General features: G+C 39.6%; 1 protein-coding gene across 14 annotated transcripts in view; it reads right to left on the bottom strand.

Annotated features, from left to right (window-relative positions):
- The window catches only part of PLEKHA7 (pleckstrin homology domain containing A7), a 132,514-nt gene that overhangs the window by 45,115 nt on the left and 67,979 nt on the right, over nucleotides 1-19,420 (bottom strand). For 10 of the 14 annotated variants that reach the window (XM_068685176.1, XM_068685188.1, XM_068685183.1 and 7 more), the window contains 5 exons: nucleotides 14,133-14,216; nucleotides 7,288-7,399; nucleotides 4,122-4,226; nucleotides 2,282-2,354; nucleotides 1,002-1,102 (listed from right to left, as the gene is read on the bottom strand). In XM_068685176.1, coding sequence (XP_068541277.1) covers nucleotides 1,002-1,102; nucleotides 2,282-2,354; nucleotides 4,122-4,226; nucleotides 7,288-7,399; nucleotides 14,133-14,216 — 475 coding nt within the window. The remainder of the gene's footprint in view (nucleotides 1-1,001; nucleotides 1,103-2,281; nucleotides 2,355-4,121; nucleotides 4,227-7,287; nucleotides 7,400-14,132; nucleotides 14,217-19,420) is intronic. The other 4 variants (XM_068685178.1, XM_068685184.1, XM_068685180.1 and 1 more) reach the window with 1 other exon arrangement.

The raw sequence follows: 19,420 nt of genomic DNA, 5'->3' as shown, positions 1-19,420 counted from the left end.
AATAAATCCTAATGCAACAAAGGACAGTCTGTGACTTTAAAACACCCCAAGAACCAAAACACAACAGAAGCATAGAGAAGTGTAAACCGAGAAGACATTCTTTGTAATTTCAGCAAAGATTTAAACAGTTTTCTTCTATATCTCAACCTATACCCGACTGAAAACTGAGTTTTCATTTGTTTCTTTTTTTTACTAGTAGTAGTTTTTTTGCTAGCTATAAGACCAGGTTCTGCTCCAAGTATCAGTATAATTTAAATTTGCAAACAAACGCGGACATTTCTAAACTTTGTCTGAGTGCTGCAGCTCAAACAATCAGTAGGAGAGGCAGGTTTTTCCACTGTCATGAAGGAATGCATATTTTATTACGTTTTCCTAGTTTTTTATAACAATGAATAGAACTGTAAACGATACAATTACATGGGGAAAAAAAATGTGAGCTGTCTCAAACAAGAGTATTTGTACCTTAGAAAATTACTCATTGTCACTTAGGACAATTATTGCTCCCAAATAAAAAAGGAGAATAAATTGGTTACTCTTTCTTTCCTTGAAAGGAGGAAATTATATGTCAAAAGCCAAGGTATTGTCATTTTCTACTGTGAAAACTGAGCTGGTTATTTTATTATCAAAAAAAAAGGCCATCAGTCTGCTACAAGGTTAAGTATCCCATAAAGAAAAAAAAAGTCAACTTTTCTTTCAATATGAAAAAAGAGTACTGGAACAACTTCTCAGCATTAATTTCTAATTTTAGAAACAGTCTCCTTACTCACAGCCTCATAATTAAGCTCTGAAGACACTTACATAGTAACAGATATATGAAAATCCATTTATAACTAACAAAACCGCTATGTGACATTTCAATAGCCCATCAATAAACCTGTCTGCTTTTCAAAAATAAATTAAAACATATAGGAAAGCAGATGCTTCTGCTTACAATGGTATCTTTTCTAATGCAAATGAGTATTTTAAAATATGATGAGGTAATAAGGCTTTTTTAACTGTACCTTGAAGGAAAATTTGCGATTTATGCGATCTTCAGGTCCAACTGGAGATATTACATAACTGGGCAATGGTATGCTACCCAACACAGATTCTTCCCTGCTGTCTGTAAAGTAAAAAGAAAAAAAAAAATCTAATTAATTGCACTTTTCAATAGGGTAATAAATACATTTATGGACACACAGTGGCGTACTACAGAGGGACAACAGGCAGCAGGCGTGAAGGTGAAAGAAAAGCAGCTCAGACTGCATATAAGGAGAAGAAATTTCTCCGTGAGGACAAAGCAGCAATGAAACAGGCTGACCAGGGAGGCTTTGCCATCTCCATCCTTGGAGGTTTTCAGTGTGCGACAGGATTAACCCCTGAGCAAATTGGTCTGACCTCTTTTTTCGGGCCCAGATTTGACCAGGAGGTTGGACAGGGCTCTTCCTGAAGTCTCAATTTTCTTACAACTCAACAGTAATAATTCAGAAAAATGTTTTATTTTTAAGAAAGTAATATTGACATTTTGGATTTTTTTTTTTATTTTTTTGTTTTACTTTGTTTTGTTTTCTGTTGGTTTACACAAAAGAACACACTTCCTGAATAAAGCTTATTTTGACAAATGAACTCTGATAGGCTGTGTAACACAATAGACCTTCCATTTAGCATTCTACATGGAGCCTAATTACTATAATTAAGAAACCTCTATTACCACTGGCTCTAAAGCAATCAGCAGGAGAAGTGCTGTGCCTACAAACATGAATTTGAGCTCCACATTCTACAATGCTTTCCAAAAATTGTAACATGCTATATACAACATTCAAAACTTCCAAATAACCTTATGTAACCATTATGCCATTATTCCTATTCAGAGGAAGACTACATCTAGCCTTTTTTGGTAGAAATGCAGGCTTCTGGGTTTCTCTCTCTTATATTATCCCTTGGATTAAAGCTGCCCTGATAGGGCCAAAGTGCATTCCCAAAATCAAGTATGCAATCACAATTAAGTAGGTACACAGAACAGGGATAAGAAAAATCTTACACAGGAATTGCTGCCAAATATTTTGTAATGTAAATCTTGGCATGTACCAAAGACAAGTTGCGTGACAAAAGATCATACAGCACCCACTTAGTCCCCAGCCCTGCCTTGAAATTTGTCGCACACTGAAGACGGACAGGTAAGTCATTGTTTCATGATGCATCTCAGAACACCTCAATATGTCTGAAAAATTCAATTGCAGTGTGATTTGAGGAGGTAAACTGTTAACAGACTAACTCAAACGAGCTATTATTATCTACTCACCTTTGTAGTAAAACAAACAATAATCAGCAAGCACAAACCATCGTCTTTTCCATAATCGCATACCAGAGCTATCCTGAAATGCAAGAAAGGTGACAGACTTTTCACCTAACGAGAATAACAGTTTATCATGCAATGCTCTATCAGTGAGTAGCTTACCAGACATCTGCATGTGGTACTAACTGCAAAAATATGCATTTTATATTTTAGTGAAATATTACATACATAAGAGGCACAGAATAAGAGCCGAAACATCCAACTATAAAATAATCAGCTTAGAATATTCAAACTGCTGACTTTCATTAAGTAATTAAACTCGCCTCCACATAGCATTCGGATTAACCTTATACACAATCAATTAATATTTTTACTAGACAGCTTTGTCCCACAATAAAGAAACAAATGTATGCATCCTGATGGCACAAGCTCCAACAAAGATTGCCCGTGCACCAAGATGAAAGTCACTACACAGCTGTGAAGTATGACCTCACATTTCAGACAATGATCTCCTGTAATTCTACAGTCAATTTCCCATATGTTACCCTTGCTCAAAATGTAATTTAATCAAATGTTCCTTATGAAATAATACAGGGTGCATAATGTGCAAACTTTAATGAAGTATAATTCAATATGCCTGTAGAGATATATCTCTCTCCGTATAATATACATCACCTTGTCAAAATGAGTAATATTTACATTGAAATTAATTTTAGAAGCTTGTAAAATTGCCAAACTGTAACGTCAGCAAGTACAACTCATTAAACTGAAGTAGGCTTTGATGACACCAACAGTATAGAAAGCATCTTCGGTGTTTAAGCGCTTGCAAGTAGAGGTAGGCAGACAGGAGGAAATAGCTGAGGAACATGGGACATACAATTTATTTTCCTTCCTTTTGCAGTCATATTAAGTATGCAAGGACTTTATTTCCTTTCTTTTTTCATGCCGCAATGCTGCCAACACACATAGTGTCTGACCTCCAGTTCTGTCCTTAAAACTAATGGACTCAGATAGCGGATGTCAACAGAGCTGATCATGGAAGACAGACCTCCACACAGGAGGAAGTGAATGGCTGTCAGCAATTTAAATTTCCTTTGTATCTAGAATCATAACTTTAAGCCTTAGATTTCAGCTTTCTCCTACTCATTCCTTAATTTAGCAGCTAAATCTCCGATAACGATCTGGTAGACACTGAGTGCCGAATTAAAAGCAGGGAAATCCTCTCATAGAACACCCAGATTTCTTTACTTTTTGCACTCAAGGACGTGCTTTCGCTAGCTCAGGAGTTCAAGATGCATCAGCTTTAAAATTCTGTGTGTTGAAAGAAATTCTATAATCCCCTCATTGCTTGGACACTGGCCTTGGTGACAGAGTGTGTGGGGAATGGGTCCCTGTCTCTCCCTTCATCTTCTCCCTCCTGCTTCTGGAGAACAAAATGCAAATGGGTTGGAATTGAGCCTTTGATCTAGGGTATAAGGGTGTGAGCAAACTGGTGACCTTCGTAGCCAACCTCAGGTTAGTGGTGTGTTCTGAGGGAGGCTGAAATCAGCACAGCAACAAGCAGGTGGGATAAAACAGGCAGAATAACCGGAATTGGACAACAAAGTTACAGCCTCGGCATTTAACCAGGATAACTGTGTCCGTTTATCCTTGTTTCCTCTTCTGAATCAAACCTGCATGTAAATCTTAGTTCTGGTACTTGCTGAGCACAAGCCCCTCAGTACAGAAGCCCAGGAGTGTTCCCACCACCACCACCATTCCAGCTTCTGCTTTTTCAGTGGTCTGAAAGGTGCTAGCTTCTACTTGATGATTGCATATGGACGCAAACAGATGATCACATACTTACCTGTTTGTGTAGCCAGCCTCTTACTATAACAGGAACATTGGGGTTCCTTCTGATAGCTTGCTCCCTCTTTCCAAAGCTATGAACTTTGCTCCCAGTCTTCACTACCTGTAAGGAAGTAGAACAAAGCAGTGTTTTTGAAACTGCGCTGACACACACTTCAGGTTTTAAATAACTTCACTGCAGTAATTCATTACACAGTAACAAAGCATTTATAGCATTCTCAAGGGCAAGTAAATAGACAATAATATTTACAACACAGCAAAGTCAATTTCCCACTCTCATCAACATATCAGTGCTAGGCTGGTGTGGCTCGAGTCTGAAAGGCAGAACTGCTGCAGTTTGATCACACTTGGCAAGTATTTCTGAGTGCACTACATGCAAGTCTCTCTCTGCAACGTGGCTCAAGTCTTACACACACAGAACTTTGTATGCATGAATCCTAATCTTGCTCTTTGTTGCTCGTTTTTTGTTCATTTGTTTTTCCTGTTTAAATTCAAATAACATCAGCAGTTTAATAACATGCTTGGACTTTGACCCTGCAAACAAAAGGAGAAGATGCAGCGTGACTGCTAAGGAAGAGACCTAGATGGCAGTAAGTGGCAAACATGAGGGCTGCATAATGGTTTGCATTACTGCAACCTTGGTTTTGACTCACAGTGGCAAAATGAGTTCAAAAACAAGACGGGAAAGCCTACTAGTCTGTGAAAAAAAAAACAGCAAGAACCTCATAACTGATCTGCCTATTCTTTTCCAGCCTCAGCACAGTTTGCTACTGCAACTGCTTCAGGAACCTGAGGGGCACAAACCACCCTTACAGCTGCACCCGATCCCTGCAAGGGAGGAGCTGTCCGGATCCAGGCCCTGTCTCCCTCCCACCACGTCCCTGCAGTGCCTCATTTGTTCTCATCTCTCAACAGGTCAGGGAATCGACCAGTTGTGATGTTGCCTCAGCTGCAGACAAACAGCAGCTCTGGAAAATGAACACATCTGTCACATGCAAGGGATGGTATCATAAAGATACCTGAGTGTACTGCTTCTGCCTGTCAGGCAACGTCTGGACCAGACGACAGGACACATCATCATACAACACTCCAGTGATATACAGAACAGAATATTTCAGTTGGAAGGGATCAAAGTACAGGGGAACACAGTAACATTTGCAAGCTTCCATTCACACTGTTAGATGCTTTAGAAAGACTAAATTCCAAATTATTCTCGAACTGAACCAGACCATTATTTCTCCACATCCTTTATTCATAATCAGTATGAATGACTTTTAACATGGTTCATAATGGGTGAAAATCCCCATCTGTAATGACTGCAGCGGTCTAAATGCAGTCTTGAGACGACTTATTCAGACAGTGCCAGCACGTAAGTGGTGAGGCCCACCCCAAGAATCTACGCACATTTCGGCAACTGCCCATCTTAGGTGTCTTGGAAAATGAGGGATAATTGATTTCTATGTATATCAGTAAAACAGAATGAGAGGTTAATAAGCAGAAGCCTTAGTTTTAGTTGGTAGCGGTTTTGTTTGTTTTGTTTCCAATGCTCTCCTTTCCTTGTGCAGCGTGCAACTGACACTGTTGGAGAGTGCCTGTGAAATTCTCTTTCCAAACAATCACTTCTTATTTCAGAAGTTTTATTCAGTCCAAGTTCAGACTTGAATACTGCAGCAAGCAAGCCAGCAGGCTTTGGTTCTTTCATCTTGAACCGAGAATGACAAATCTATCATGCAGCTGGCAGCCTACCTTCTCTCTCCACCCCAAACACACCAATTGTTAGCTGTCAGCTTTTTGCAGAAGAATCAAGCTGAAAGCCCTGTACCTGCTCCTACACTTTCAGATTTGGTACAATTCCAGTGCACATAGCTCTCTATAAAAATCAGTTTGAATTTGGCCAGGATTCCAACCCTACACCTACACAGTGTCAGTTTTGTGATAGCATTTGCAGGACAAAACAGTGAAAGCATTTCATGCAAGGTAATAACTAGCTATGGGTAGCTGCGGGAACTTGCCACAACAAACAGAATGTACCTCAGGCTTCATGCTTGTCTCCCAGATCTGTGTCTGGGAACTCGCTCTTCAGAAAGAATGATTATAGAATTCATGGAAGAAAACATTTAGAAAATAGAGGAAAGGTTCTTAAAATCTACTCTTGGAATGCTACAAAACAACATCAAGATGGAAGACACCGGTTATTCACTTTACAGTTCTTGGTGCTGGTTAACTTGAATAAATTCTGATATGGTAGCTTGTGAAGGAATTTAACAGATCTCTTTCTGACTCTACAGAACATGGGGAGTGTTTTCAAGCTTGGAAACACATGCAGTGATGAACCAAAGTGTATATGAGAAAGACTATGGATCTCTATCCTAATTAAAACTCCAGTAAAGTATTTATCAAGGGTCCACAGCTGGATGGATCTCATATAAACAAATTTGGTGGAGAAGGAAAGTACAAGCAAGTCCTCTCTGAGATGTCTACTTGAAGTCTAAAGCTGCAGAGTATTTAAAAGAATGTCACATCTAGCAGCCTGGCAGGAGCACACACTGGCACAGTTCTGCTGGACAGCAAACAACATAACAGCAGAGACCAGAAAGAGATCAGCTGAAGTTTTGGGAGGAGATTCTGGATATTCTCCAAGTTGTGATGGAAAGAGCATTACTATCACATTTAGCTGTGCAGTTCTCATGTTTCCTGTGAATTAGTTCTTTCTCATGGGTGGGCCTCTAAGTTGTATCCAGTCATCATCATTACCGTTCTCTGTGTTTTGCAAAGCCTGATTAGATCAGTGCAATTACATGACAAAGGAAAGCAGCAGGAGCAGGTGACAAGGGTGCACTCTTACTGGCAAAAGTGTGATTAAAAATAAGTTAAAGCCAACTGCATCACTGGAAAAATTCCTCATCTCTAAGCAGAGTACCAGGTCCCCATTAAGTTAATCAATTTTTAAGAGTGAAAAAATGAACCTTTTCTCTCTAATGCTGGCATTAAAAAAAAAAAAAAAGACAGTGAGCATAAAAACAGTAAACTCAAATGCACAAGTACCTTGTTAAGTCCTAGTCTTCTGGTTTAATTCATGGAGCGATTAAAATCAACACTAAAACAGCATTGGCCTTAAAGCAAGAGAAGTTCATCAGGTTCAAACAACAGTCTGTTTCCCTTACCTTAGAACCAGGCTTTGTATCAACAGCAGACATCGTTACTGCAGTGGATGATTCGCTGACCATGCTTGAAGGTCTTTGGTTTATTTGTTGCTTGGACATAGGTGAATTTAGTCTAGAAAACAAAAACAAACAGATACTCTAAAGCACATCGGTTTTTGAACACTGAGCTTTGCCTTTTTATATTTAAGACTCACAGTGAGCAAATGAATGACGGGCTAGTCAAACACAAGGCAAACATTTCCCATTTCCCACTTCCATTGCATTACCCCTACTCTTTTGATTTCAGGTATTTTTCAAGCAGATTCTGTCAGTGACATCTGGTAATTAGTCTTTGCCAATGTATCGGGAGGCAGAAACCTCCCAAATTGCAAACCCAACAGAGAATCGAGATACAACAAAGAGCACTCAGGAGGTAATGCTCCTGCACAGAAACTGAACTGTGCCCAGTCTAGAGGTTTGGCCACAGACGTGTGGAAGAGACAGTAGTGGGAAGGGAGGGCTAGGAGTCAGCACACTTTGCAATTACAGATTTATTGTTTAAACTAAAAGTGTGGATACCCTGATGTTTGACCTTCCATTCTGCCCAAAATACAAGCCACACTACAATATGAATTGTTAAAATAAGAACATCTTTTAAGGGAAATGATTCAACTCATGGCAGATATTGTTAGAAATAGCCTCCAAGTCATACGAGGATACAAGAAATCGAGATAAGTAGCTCAGATAGAGATACCCATTTAAATCACAGTGAGATGAATCCTACTGTAGGAACCTGTTCAACAAGTAAGAGTTCAGTACAGCTGCCCAGATGGAGGAACGAGAGGACAAATGCAAGTACAGACTTTTGGGGAATTGCACATGCGGACTGTTAGCGTAATTCTCAGCAGCCAAGCTTGTGAATTAAATCAACAGGTGGTATTTTCAAAAATCATTAAGAGCTGTTTAGTAAATTACCTTTGAGAAACATCAGATCAATTAGGAGGTATCGATACAATCACACCCAAAAACACTGTTAACAAATCAACTCCTTTTTGCCTTTCAGTAAGTTGCTGAAGCATTTATGTCAAATAAAACAAATGAACAAAACTAAACCAAACCAAAACATGATCCAAACCACACCGAGCATTCTTGCTGCTGCCACTAAAATTCCACCCAATTCTGAATGTGGCACAGACCAGTAACTGGGAGTGGTCTCGCTCAGAAGACCAGAGAGGTTGCTGGCTGTAGCAGACCAATGCATGGCTTAACTGAGGAGGACGAGGTGCTTGCCACCACTGCTCTCTCTCAGTTGAAACCTGAGCAGTTACCTCTCCAAAAGCATTTAGAGTTATGTCAGAGGAAGCACATTTTTCCATTTGTGACCACAGTTTAAATTAAGCTTGCCAGGAAGCAATACCACAACTTTAATCCCATTTCCCTTACGCATCACTTACCTGGCCTAAATTCTCTCTTTCTAGCTTTTGTACGTAAATTCAGGTCCCAGATACGAGAACAAACCACAGCAAGTCCCACAAGTCCCAGACCAGTCCCCAATTTGTGATAGCTGCATCACCTCAGTTTGAGCCAATCTGTCTTACCTCCTAGGGACCAGGCTCCCTATTTTAGCATTTACCAGCTTTAGGAATCCCCAATCACAGCAAGGAGTGGATTAAGACAGCTCCCACATATAATGCAGCCTGACCACGCTTTCTGTTATCAGCCAGTCTTCTTATCACCTGCTCTATAAACTTTCAGAACAGGTAGTAAACACGAAGCTACACTGTCTGCATTTTTCTTGCAAAAGCAAGGTACTTGCCTTTTCCTAGTATCTCCTCTAGATTCTCTACAATTCCCACCCCACAAGCTATTGGGTAGGAGAGTCACTTAATGTGTGTAAATGTAAATCTGCATAGATGATGTTTCTTCATTTTATAGAGTAGCTATTTCATAGAGAGAGAGAGCACACCAATTGTCTCAGGAAAGAGAACAACGAAGAATAAAAACTAAAGTTTTAACACATTAGGAATTAATTTTTGCAATAAAAAACATTAATATGGAAAAAAAACTACCCCAGAGGAATGCCTTTAATTACAAATCAGAGTAGATAAACTCAAATTGAAATATGCCCACTGTTCAACAAGATGCTGTTTTACTGTAGGTCAAGCTTTGTGTAGATATAAAAAAAAAAAAAAAAAGGAGTAACAGAACAAGGTTCAGAACTACAAAGACAAGCTTTACACATTTAATGAGATTTATCAGAAAATCACTAGCACTACCAGAAAACTGCGGTGCAATACAGGACAACAAGTGCACAATTTCAAAGAACTGATAATTTTGCTATTTGATGATTTCTCTTCCACTTCTCACTGAAAACAATCACTGTCAATAAACAAAGCTCTCATTTGTTAGCAGTACCAAGATTAACGATGAACTTCAACTGGAAAAAGAACAGAATTAAAAAATAAATAAACAATAAAAGAGCAAGGTTGTTGCCATGGAAGAACTCACATAGCCAGCACAAGGAACATTAAGTCGACTGAAACAGGAAAAAAAAACAAAAACATTATAATTCCCCTAAAACAAAGCCTTTGGTAGCAAACACTGTTGATCCGACCTTTTTGTATCTGAGATGTAACAGAAAACACAAAACAGCATTGACAATGAATTTAAAATATTCAAACGCAACATTTCACTTATAAAATCCTGTAACAGATTTGCATTAAACCAAACTCAAGCTCAAGTCTCTTAATAGCTAATTGATATTCTCAGTCTGTTTTAAATTGCAAAGAAAAAAACGGAGAATATCCAAATTACCTGCAACAGCCCAGCATGCTTAATGGAGTTAAGACCATCTTAACAGTATTTACAGATTCATCTTCACCAATAAGCAAATAAAGCATTAACCCTCTGCATTCAGAAGCATTAGGTCAGAATCACTATTACCAAATACGTTTCATAATGTTTGTTATTCAAGATACTGCATTTTGTCTTCAGAGCGCTGGGTTTTCTCTGTGTTCTGGACAGTTTTCTTGCTGCTTCCCCCAGGGGCGTGCATACACACACAAAATGGCAGCGCGTGCATTCGGTGCTCCAGTCCCTTGTAAATCTTTCTGAAATACTTGAAAGTAACTCTCGACATAATATATCTCCTGTCTAGCAACTCCCTGCTCTACTTAAGCCATGCTGGGATGTCTAAAGAAAACACATTTTACTACCTAAAAGAATCACGTGGCCAATATTTAGTTTATTTAAAAAAAAAAAAAAAAAAGGATAAAAAGGATTTTACACCAGTAGTCCGTATCAAAAATGCGATACTCATGAGAGAAGCAATTCCTTTTCTCTAAAGGATCATAAAGATTAGTCGACTAAAAAGATCCACGTTCGTACCAACGACTTAAAAAGTTTATTTTGTTGGAACAAAATAACATCATGTTCATCTAGCTCTCATACTACTAAATCTCCTATTCAGTTAGATAAAAATTAACTGTCTTTGTATTTCTATACACGTAAACATGCCAGATGTTTATTTTGGGGCTGCTTAGGTTTCCTCCTGCCTATCCACCTGATATTTTTGCTGCTATAGTAACCATATGCAATAGAAAAAATAGGATGTCTCTCTCTCCAGAGATAATCCACAGGCTTTATCAGGTGCACAAAAAAGAGGCAAAAAAGGCTAACAGTAATTGCATTAAATACAGAACGTATTTTCTGTATTTCTACATTTAGGTTGAAGTTTTATCCTTTTTAATGTGCTGTTTTCTCATTTGCAAGCATAACGCTATCACAAAGATACTGTAACATTTCTAATACACAACTACTAGTGTTTAGCAACAGATGCAACTATATACGTCCCTATAAGTGCCTGCTTATTCCTTCCTGCATACAGTTCAGAACTGCTATTTATAGAAAAACGATAGAAAACTAAACCCCAGAGCTGAATGCAGGGCTCCAGGTGGGGTCCCACAGGAGCAGAGCAGAGGGGCAGAATCCCCTCCCTCGCCCCGCTGGCCACACTGCTTTTGGGGCAGCCCAAGGTACAGATGGCTTTCTGGGCTTTTTTAATCTCATTTGATCAAGTGAGGCAAGGGTTTCTGGTTCATAACCGATCATAAGTACATTAGGATGAAATCATTCACCGTTTCCCAAAACTCTTCTTTTCGAATCTTTTTCCCAGTACATTGCTTCCCGGGTAAGAAATGGCCTGAACAGGCCATACATTCATCATCTCTAGATTACTGTAAATTACTTTCCTGATGTTAAATGCGTCCTCTTAACAGATGTGTTTGTTGCAGCTTGAACAAGCTTGTGCCTAGGTCTCCCCACTAGTCCCATCAGCTCCTGGCTTTGACCCTAATCTGAAATTAAAATCAACCTTTAAGTAATAAATCACGTCACAACAGCACTGAAGAAGAAATTGATGTAGAAGAAACCCTTAAGAGAGCTGCTCCTTCAGACAGAATGCTTGACTGAAAAAGAGTATTCTTGGTCCAAAGGATCTTACAATGGAAGCAGTTTCCACAGATCATGCAAACCCAGGGACTACCTTTTTCAACTGCGTCCTGTTTGTGAAATTCATTTCATTACAGGATACGATCTACCAAACTGATGCCAAATGAACATACAACCTACAACACGGATTCCGTACAAGTCCTGGATGCCTGACAGAAAAGAACAAAAAGCGTCACACAGCCCCACTGCAATTCCTACATCTAAAGACCGGGAGGTGCTGACAGCTCCCTTGCTTTCAGCAGAGACATCCACCTATGTCAACAGTGTCATCTGCCAGAAACTCAGATGTGATGGCAACAAACACGTCTGTATAGAACCTACACTGCTGCAAGCAGAAGTACAAAACTAAGGAAATCAGAGCACCTCAGGCACTTAATGCTATCCTTTGAGCAATTTTAACTGGTGTATTAAAAATATCTAATGTTCAAAACATTCTGTTTGTACTTCGGGTCAATAACAAAGCTCAGAACAATGTTCTTGCAAAGACTGTTTCCTGAGCAGTTACTACAAACACCCCCCTCTATATCCCTCCAGCCATTCCCTCTTCACTTGGAATAAAACCCACGTGTCTCTAGTAATTCTACTGCATTGCAAGATTATTTTTTTTCGCTTCTGATATCATCTCAGTATGAGTAATTGGAGTCTGCAGGTGACAAGTTATGCCTGCTCATCTGTTTGCCCTCCCAATAAACACCTCAATTTCTCTTCTAAAAATGCTTCTGATAGATACAGAAGATCAATAAAGCCACGTGCCATCAGCCAGTTAGTTTTTCAATTCTTACAGCATTTTTTCTGCTACCATGATTACAAAACCAGAAACAACCCAATGAAGTGTGTTTAACTCGGGGAAGCACTCCAAGGACTTCTGTCCAAACACCTATTTCCCTTGACATGTGTATGAATTTTCTCCATCCTAAATCTGATTGAAACCGTCCAGCAGATTAAAGATCTATTAATGGCTGGAAGCCAGAACACAGATGGACAGTGGCTGTTGTCTGTATTGCTTTGGAGATTTGCTCCTGTTCTCCTCGCTAAATGACTGGGAACAGCTCATGTGCATGCCTGTAACGAGCCACCCCCCACCCAAGCAGCAAGCCACACACATATCACTGAACATGGGGGGGTGTTCAGTGCTGAACCTCTGGCTCAGCAGCATTTCCATGCTCTTTACACCTAATCACAGCAAAACGTGGCCATCATCCTACCTTGTGCTGGTTCTTAGCATGGGCCTTAACATAGGATTGGCTCTTGGATTTGCTTTGGGCTTTTGGGAGAGAAGCTTGTATAGTGCTTGGTTTTTTTTAAAAACCATTAAACCAGGCTCTTCTCAGGGCTGTATCAGAAGCCCTGAGCAGAAAGCTGTACCGTCGTGCTCTTCTTTCCTCTCCAGGCCCACAGCAGAAGGCACTGCCACAAAAGGCTCAATCTCCTGGGAGCCTCATGAGGCCCTTCTCTAGGCCTGTGGATTCAATACCACCTCACCACCCTTAATACAATACTGCTTTAAATTAAATGCAAAACGGATTAAAATGCCACGTAATTTGAAATATAAAGCGCTCAAAATCATGAGGGCAACCATACAAACCACCACGTGCAGGGTGTTGCAACATGGTGTCTGAGCCCTGTCATGTGTGAAGAGGGGCACGTGAGGGCTGGAGGCTGCTGAAGCAGTGTTGTAAGATGAAGGGGGAACAGGGAAAGAGATCTGGTGTTGTCCTCTGCCTCTTGCTTTTTGGGGTAGTTTTAGAAGTGACGTAGCACTGAAGGGATACCCAGCCATCCAGTTACAGGAGGGATTCCAGGATCTCCTACCTATTCCAACCTAACATGCAGCATGGATGACAGAAGTAGGAAATACATTGGAAATATAGGTGATTTTATTGCTTTAGAATAAATTGAAGAATGAATGAACAAAAATTTTTGAATAAAAAACAGCCCCAAGACACAATCAACATAGAAAAACTAAAACGTAAGAAACGCAATGAATTACAACATAAAATAGTGATATTTCCGTATATTTCAGTTTCAGTACAAACCTTTCAGTTTCCTGGAAAGACATGTGAAAGCTTTGTTACATGTGACACATAAACAATGACAGTTTATGTAAACATCCTATTTAAATGCCTCTCTTTTCTTTTTCTTTAAATAAAGAACTGGTAGAGTTTTCCTCTCCAGCCCTTATGCGGAACAGTGCTAGACTCAAAACCACGCTACTATCTCCATGAGAATTACATTTTTAAGCATCAAGCTGTATGACATTTTTGCTACAGTACCAGCAGAATTGTCAAACTACTAAACCACCGTGATTAAATGTGTTATCATTTTAGATCTCTTGCCATAGGTATAGAACTACTTACTCTTCATGCAAAATAAATTCAATATTTTCTGGAGAAACCTGTCCTGTCACAGGATGTCTAAATGACGTGGTCTGCTGATTATGGCTGAAAGGAAAACAAAAAGAAAAAATAAGAAAAAAAAATTAATATTGAAGTGCTAAACTCAGTAAAATATACCAATGATACCTAAAAAGGCGGAATGTTTTATATTGACGTTTAGCTTCTGCCACTCTAATGTATCTCTTAGGTACTTTTCAAGCTTCTTGCTGCATTCTTGTTGACTGCCAGTGGCATACTACACCTTTTAATTATTAAGGAGGTTAATGTTTTAAAAGTAAACTAGTTACAAAGCCTAGCTAGGGAGACACACTTGAATTTATGATTATTTATACCCAACTATTACTGTGTTATTTAGACACTAACATAAAATCTACACAACATAAATTATGGATTCATATTTCTGTAAATTTCACCCAGCAAACTGGTCAAATAAGTTAAAATGCTGCTGGACAGTTCACAGTCCCACACGATTTGTAAATATTTAATGAGATCACTGAGAGATGTTTTGTGGAAGCCATTTATTAAATGTTGTTTTCCTCCTTAGTATATCATCAGTGCTTTTTCTTTGTACCTCTACACATAAGATTATGTTTAACTTTAACTGTTTAGATACACAGCCTATATAAAGCAACATAACTTAGTATTGCAGCTGAGTTGAATTAAAATTGTTTTTTAATCAACCTTCCCCCCCCTCAGACTACTATCTGTTTTAACACCCTTTATAAATTATTACTGTCCATTAAAGGCAATTACTTTATCTACCTGTATAACTGTACTCATATAATGCCAAAATGTGGAGTGAAGAAAGTTTATTTCAGGTTGTCTTTCCACCTCCCAAAGCAGGGCCATATACAAATTACAAATCTTAAAGAAATATGATATTTAAGATCTTAATTCCTAATTACAAAGACTGTGACTGACTCACTGCTAGGGAGCCTTAGACTGAGCAAGTAATGAGGCACTTCACTTATTTAATGTTCTGAATTTCCATGCTAGTAGTTAACAATGTTTAGGTGAACAATATCCCAAAGTAGACTTCCCATCAAATGCAGCAAAATGTTACCAAAAACAATGAAACAAAACTATAAAAAATAAGGCTGTTGAGTGATTTATACCTCAAAGATTCAGAAATAAATACTTCTCTGTTCTTCTATTTTAAAGTTTGGACTCCTGTAATGACCAGCTATTTCAGGTCTTACAGATTTGACCTGGTGGTCCAGCACAGCAGGATGTCCACCCAGAAAGAGAATAGGGTATATACTTCCTTAGGTATTCTCGGGTTTCAAAATAAATTCCCAAAAGGTTACAGCCTTTCTACAGCACACAGGACAGCTGAAAATCACACAGCTCACGCAAACATAACATTCAAATGTCAATAGCTCGGGACATGCCTGGATTAAAAAAAGATGCAGTTGAGTCTTCTCTCAGTCCTTACTGATACTTGCTCTCACAAAGTCTCGTGCAAACCACGAGCGGCAGAGGATGCTGTCTGTACTGGAAACCTTTCACCCCTCTTCCAATCTGCCTGTGCAAATACCTACAAAGCAGCCACGGTCTTTTTCTCCCGAGAGGATGGAGAAGCATGGTTTTCTGAAGAGGCAGCACTTCAACCTCGGTTTGTATTCTAGGTCTGGGAATACATCCCAAGAAAGGAATATGGACTTGCAGCTGTTTTCAAAGAAATTAATAAATAAACGGTAACAGTAACAACAAAGTTCCCTTTTCATCACACAGTCCAAGCAGTTTTAAGCCGAAAGCACTTCCTTTCAAATCAGGACCGGAGCAGTCTGTTTAACCTTTGATACGCAGGCTAGGAGTACAACCAGAAACGCAATTACACTGTCAGCCCTAAGAGTGAAAGCACTTTGTCAGCTTCATTCTCCAGAGGCTGACAAACTGTCAACAAGTTTTCATCTGCAGGCTTTTAGTCATTAATAACTCTGTAATTACGACTAAGAAAAAGGACTCTATTCCAGAAGTGCTCCGGGGCCATTTGGGAAATGAAGTTATCCATTATACCAGCCTCGTACTTTTACAAATCTTCTGTTATTTCCCATGAAATAAATTCTCCAGGCCTTTGGAATAGGAATCGGTTCTGTTGCTGTAATTACAGAGCAAGTTCATTAGTAATAGGCTAAATACTACTTGCTAATGATAAAGGTTTCAGCCAGAAAGCAAACACCTCTTCAGTGTTTGAGCAGCTGCATTTTGGAGGAGTTTTCCATTTTGAAGGGGAAGAGCACAGAAAGAGAAGCACAGATATGTTCCTAGAGAAAGCACAGTTAGCAATTTCACGGACAAAGACACATACCAGGCCAAAACTTCCTGCAAACCTGCAAGTTCAGTACGCAGCACTTGGCTAGGAGGAGAGAAGCAGCACCACAGGCAGTTCTGCGGAACACAGGGCTTTATTTGAATCTGAAAAGTGAGAATTTAAATGTTTTGCCTCACAGGACTCATAAAGAATAAGCAATACCGTTCAAAACAATCCATACAACAGATGGCTAATGCCTTGCACCAAGGAATTAGAGAGCAGGGCGATTTTTGCCCACAATGAGAGCAGTCAGACACTGGAGGAGGTTGCCTAGCGAGGCTGTGGAATCTCCCTCCTTGGAAATGCTCAAAACGTGGCCAGAGAAGGCCCCGAGCAAGCTCATCAGACTTCGAGGTTGCTTCTGTCTGTGAAGCTGCTCTGCACAGGAGGGGCCGGATCTGAAGGGGTCCTGAGGTTCCTTCCCACCCAAGTTATTCTGGTCTGTCACTCTCTGCAAATAGCATCCAGATCTCACAGTCCCTGTGAACCTTTGGTGTTTAAATAGATGCAGCCCAGGCATATCAGCCTCTCTGATTAGAATGAAATAAAGAAATCCCGAAGTGGCATTAGTTTTTTAGACTTAGCTCACAGTACTTCTCGTGCTCGTGTTTTTCAGCCATTGGCTTAGCAGAAATACCACCTGTATTTCCTTTGAATGGCAACTGCAGAGTTTCTCTTGTTCAGAAATCTACCGTGTGTAACGGGCACAACAAGTGAGCCTTCAAGTGACATCCACCCCTCACTCACCTGGCTAATATTAGCCCCATTTGCAAGCTGGCTGCTTGAACACCCCACATAACCTCCAAGCTGGCCCTGGGCTACGGGCTGGAAGCAGCTAACCTCCTGCATCCTAAATGCCATTTATCTTCCTCCTGGGGGGTGGGAGCGTGCCAGCCCCATAGCCTTTGCTGACACCTCGCTGCTTGCCGTCAGAGTACAGCCTACAAGATTTCTCCAGTATTACTGATTAAACGAGTCTGCCAATTTAGCATTGCCTCCTGTTTGTTTGCACTAACGTAACCTGTAGTATCCTGAAATTTAACCAATTTAAATACTGAAAAACCTCACAACTGCAATACAGTCCCCAGTCCTGCAGTGTAAGTCACAAAGGCAGGCCCTTTTCCTCACTCACTGATAATCAGCACAACTTCACCTATTTTTATCTTTCGGTTCATTTTGTATTTGAAGCGAAGCCAGATTTTAATAATTAACTTTTGGCCATGACTTACGTTGATGACCTTGCATTTGAAGTCAAGCAAGTTTATATATTGCCTCTAGAGCCATTTAAATGCCCAGACAGATGAATCTTGAAACGTGTAAATCAACTCCTGATCGAGTCTACCTCCTCACCTTAACAACAAACGCACAGATTGCAGAAGTAATCATGCTGTCATTGGGTGGACTGCTCTATAAATGATTACGAGCCATTTCTATGGTATTTACTTCTGCTGCTGGCTGACTCCGTTACGCTTCAAGAGCAGACAAGCACCAACAACTTCACGCTGAAAGTCCCAAATGGCGGTGAGACTTTGGGGTGAGCACCTCTGCTTCTAAGGGAGACCCTGCTGGGAGGGCAGCAGACAGAAAAGCTTGAGTGGTGAAGAGCTTCTGGTCTGCAGTGAGAGTGAGTTCTCCAAAAGGATCAAGTGCTTGCATCTAGCCAGGCAACCACTCAGGTATGGGTTGCTTTCCTTCACAACGTATTGCTGAAATACACAAATAGCGTCAAAACAGCTTAAGCATTGCTGAGGGGTTTCTGTTTGTATTTTCATTTCAGCTTTGAGCATTGGTTGGGAAGAATATCTAAGATATTCCAAGAAAATCGGGGCCACAGAAGTGCTGTCAAGAATATGTTTCTAAGAAAAACACAGTGTAATACTGACATAATTTAGAAGATTTTTAATCAATACTAATAGTACCCACTACTACAAGCTAGACGCACACCACAAACATATTTTCAGGATTTTAGTTTAAAATAGCTAGGTGCCTCTTCAGAGTAGCAGTAGAATCCTTGCTCCACTGAAATCAGTGTCCAGTAGATTTAATAAGGTCAAAACCATCACCCTCTCCTGTAGAATCATAGGATAGTTTATCTAACATCTTAGCCCATTAACTTTTAGGTAAGAATCAGAGTAGATGTGATTGTCTCAAATCTCATATCCTCCTTAGAACATCACAAGCTTTTAGTCAGAACAGAGTTCTGTAACTAGCTCGAGCAGCTCTGTCTGCGACTACAACCAACAGAAAAGCCCAAAGACAGATAAGGGGATGCATGACATCAGATTGTATCACTTGTTCACACTTTTCTTCGTATTTGAAAAAAAGTATGCTAGTTAAAGTTTTTAAGAGAAGAAAATCCTCAGAAAAAGGGGCATTCCTGAAAAGTCAAATCTGATTTTATTTCCTTACTTTCCCAGTTTAAGAAAAACTACACTCCTTGCCTTAAAAATTTCAGCTGAAAAAAAATAAATCTTTGATCATACCAAAATAAAATTAGAAAAGCAAAAGACCACCTTATTATATCACATCATCTTAATAATACAGGCTTGTAACTCACTTAGGACTGTTCCTTGCTTTCTTTCCCACTCAAGTATTTGAAGTTAGTCAGGTGATGTCTCCACAAACAAAATGTAGTACCTTCAAAAACATCTAAAAGAATTTGGAACCTTGTGACCTGAAGAAAAGAGTTTGGATAATGAGTGACAATGAAATGTCACCAATATCGCAATGTGAGCAGCAGACCTAACTGCTTGTACAGTACTTTACGGAAACCATGTGAACATCTATGCCAATTCTGACAGTCTGAAATGGAAACAGGAGTAGGTTCAGCAGTTAAATACATGTAACAATGATATATGCATACATATATTTGAATGCATACACATACACAAACATACGTGCATATAAATGTGTATCTAAGAGATGAATATTGATC

This window comes from Anas acuta, chromosome 5 (assembly GCF_963932015.1).
Source record: "Anas acuta chromosome 5, bAnaAcu1.1, whole genome shotgun sequence".
Classification (NCBI taxonomy): Eukaryota; Metazoa; Chordata; class Aves; order Anseriformes; family Anatidae; genus Anas; species Anas acuta.
The sequence above is the reverse complement of the archived record's forward strand: the minus strand, read 5'-3'. Positions and strand labels throughout refer to the sequence as shown.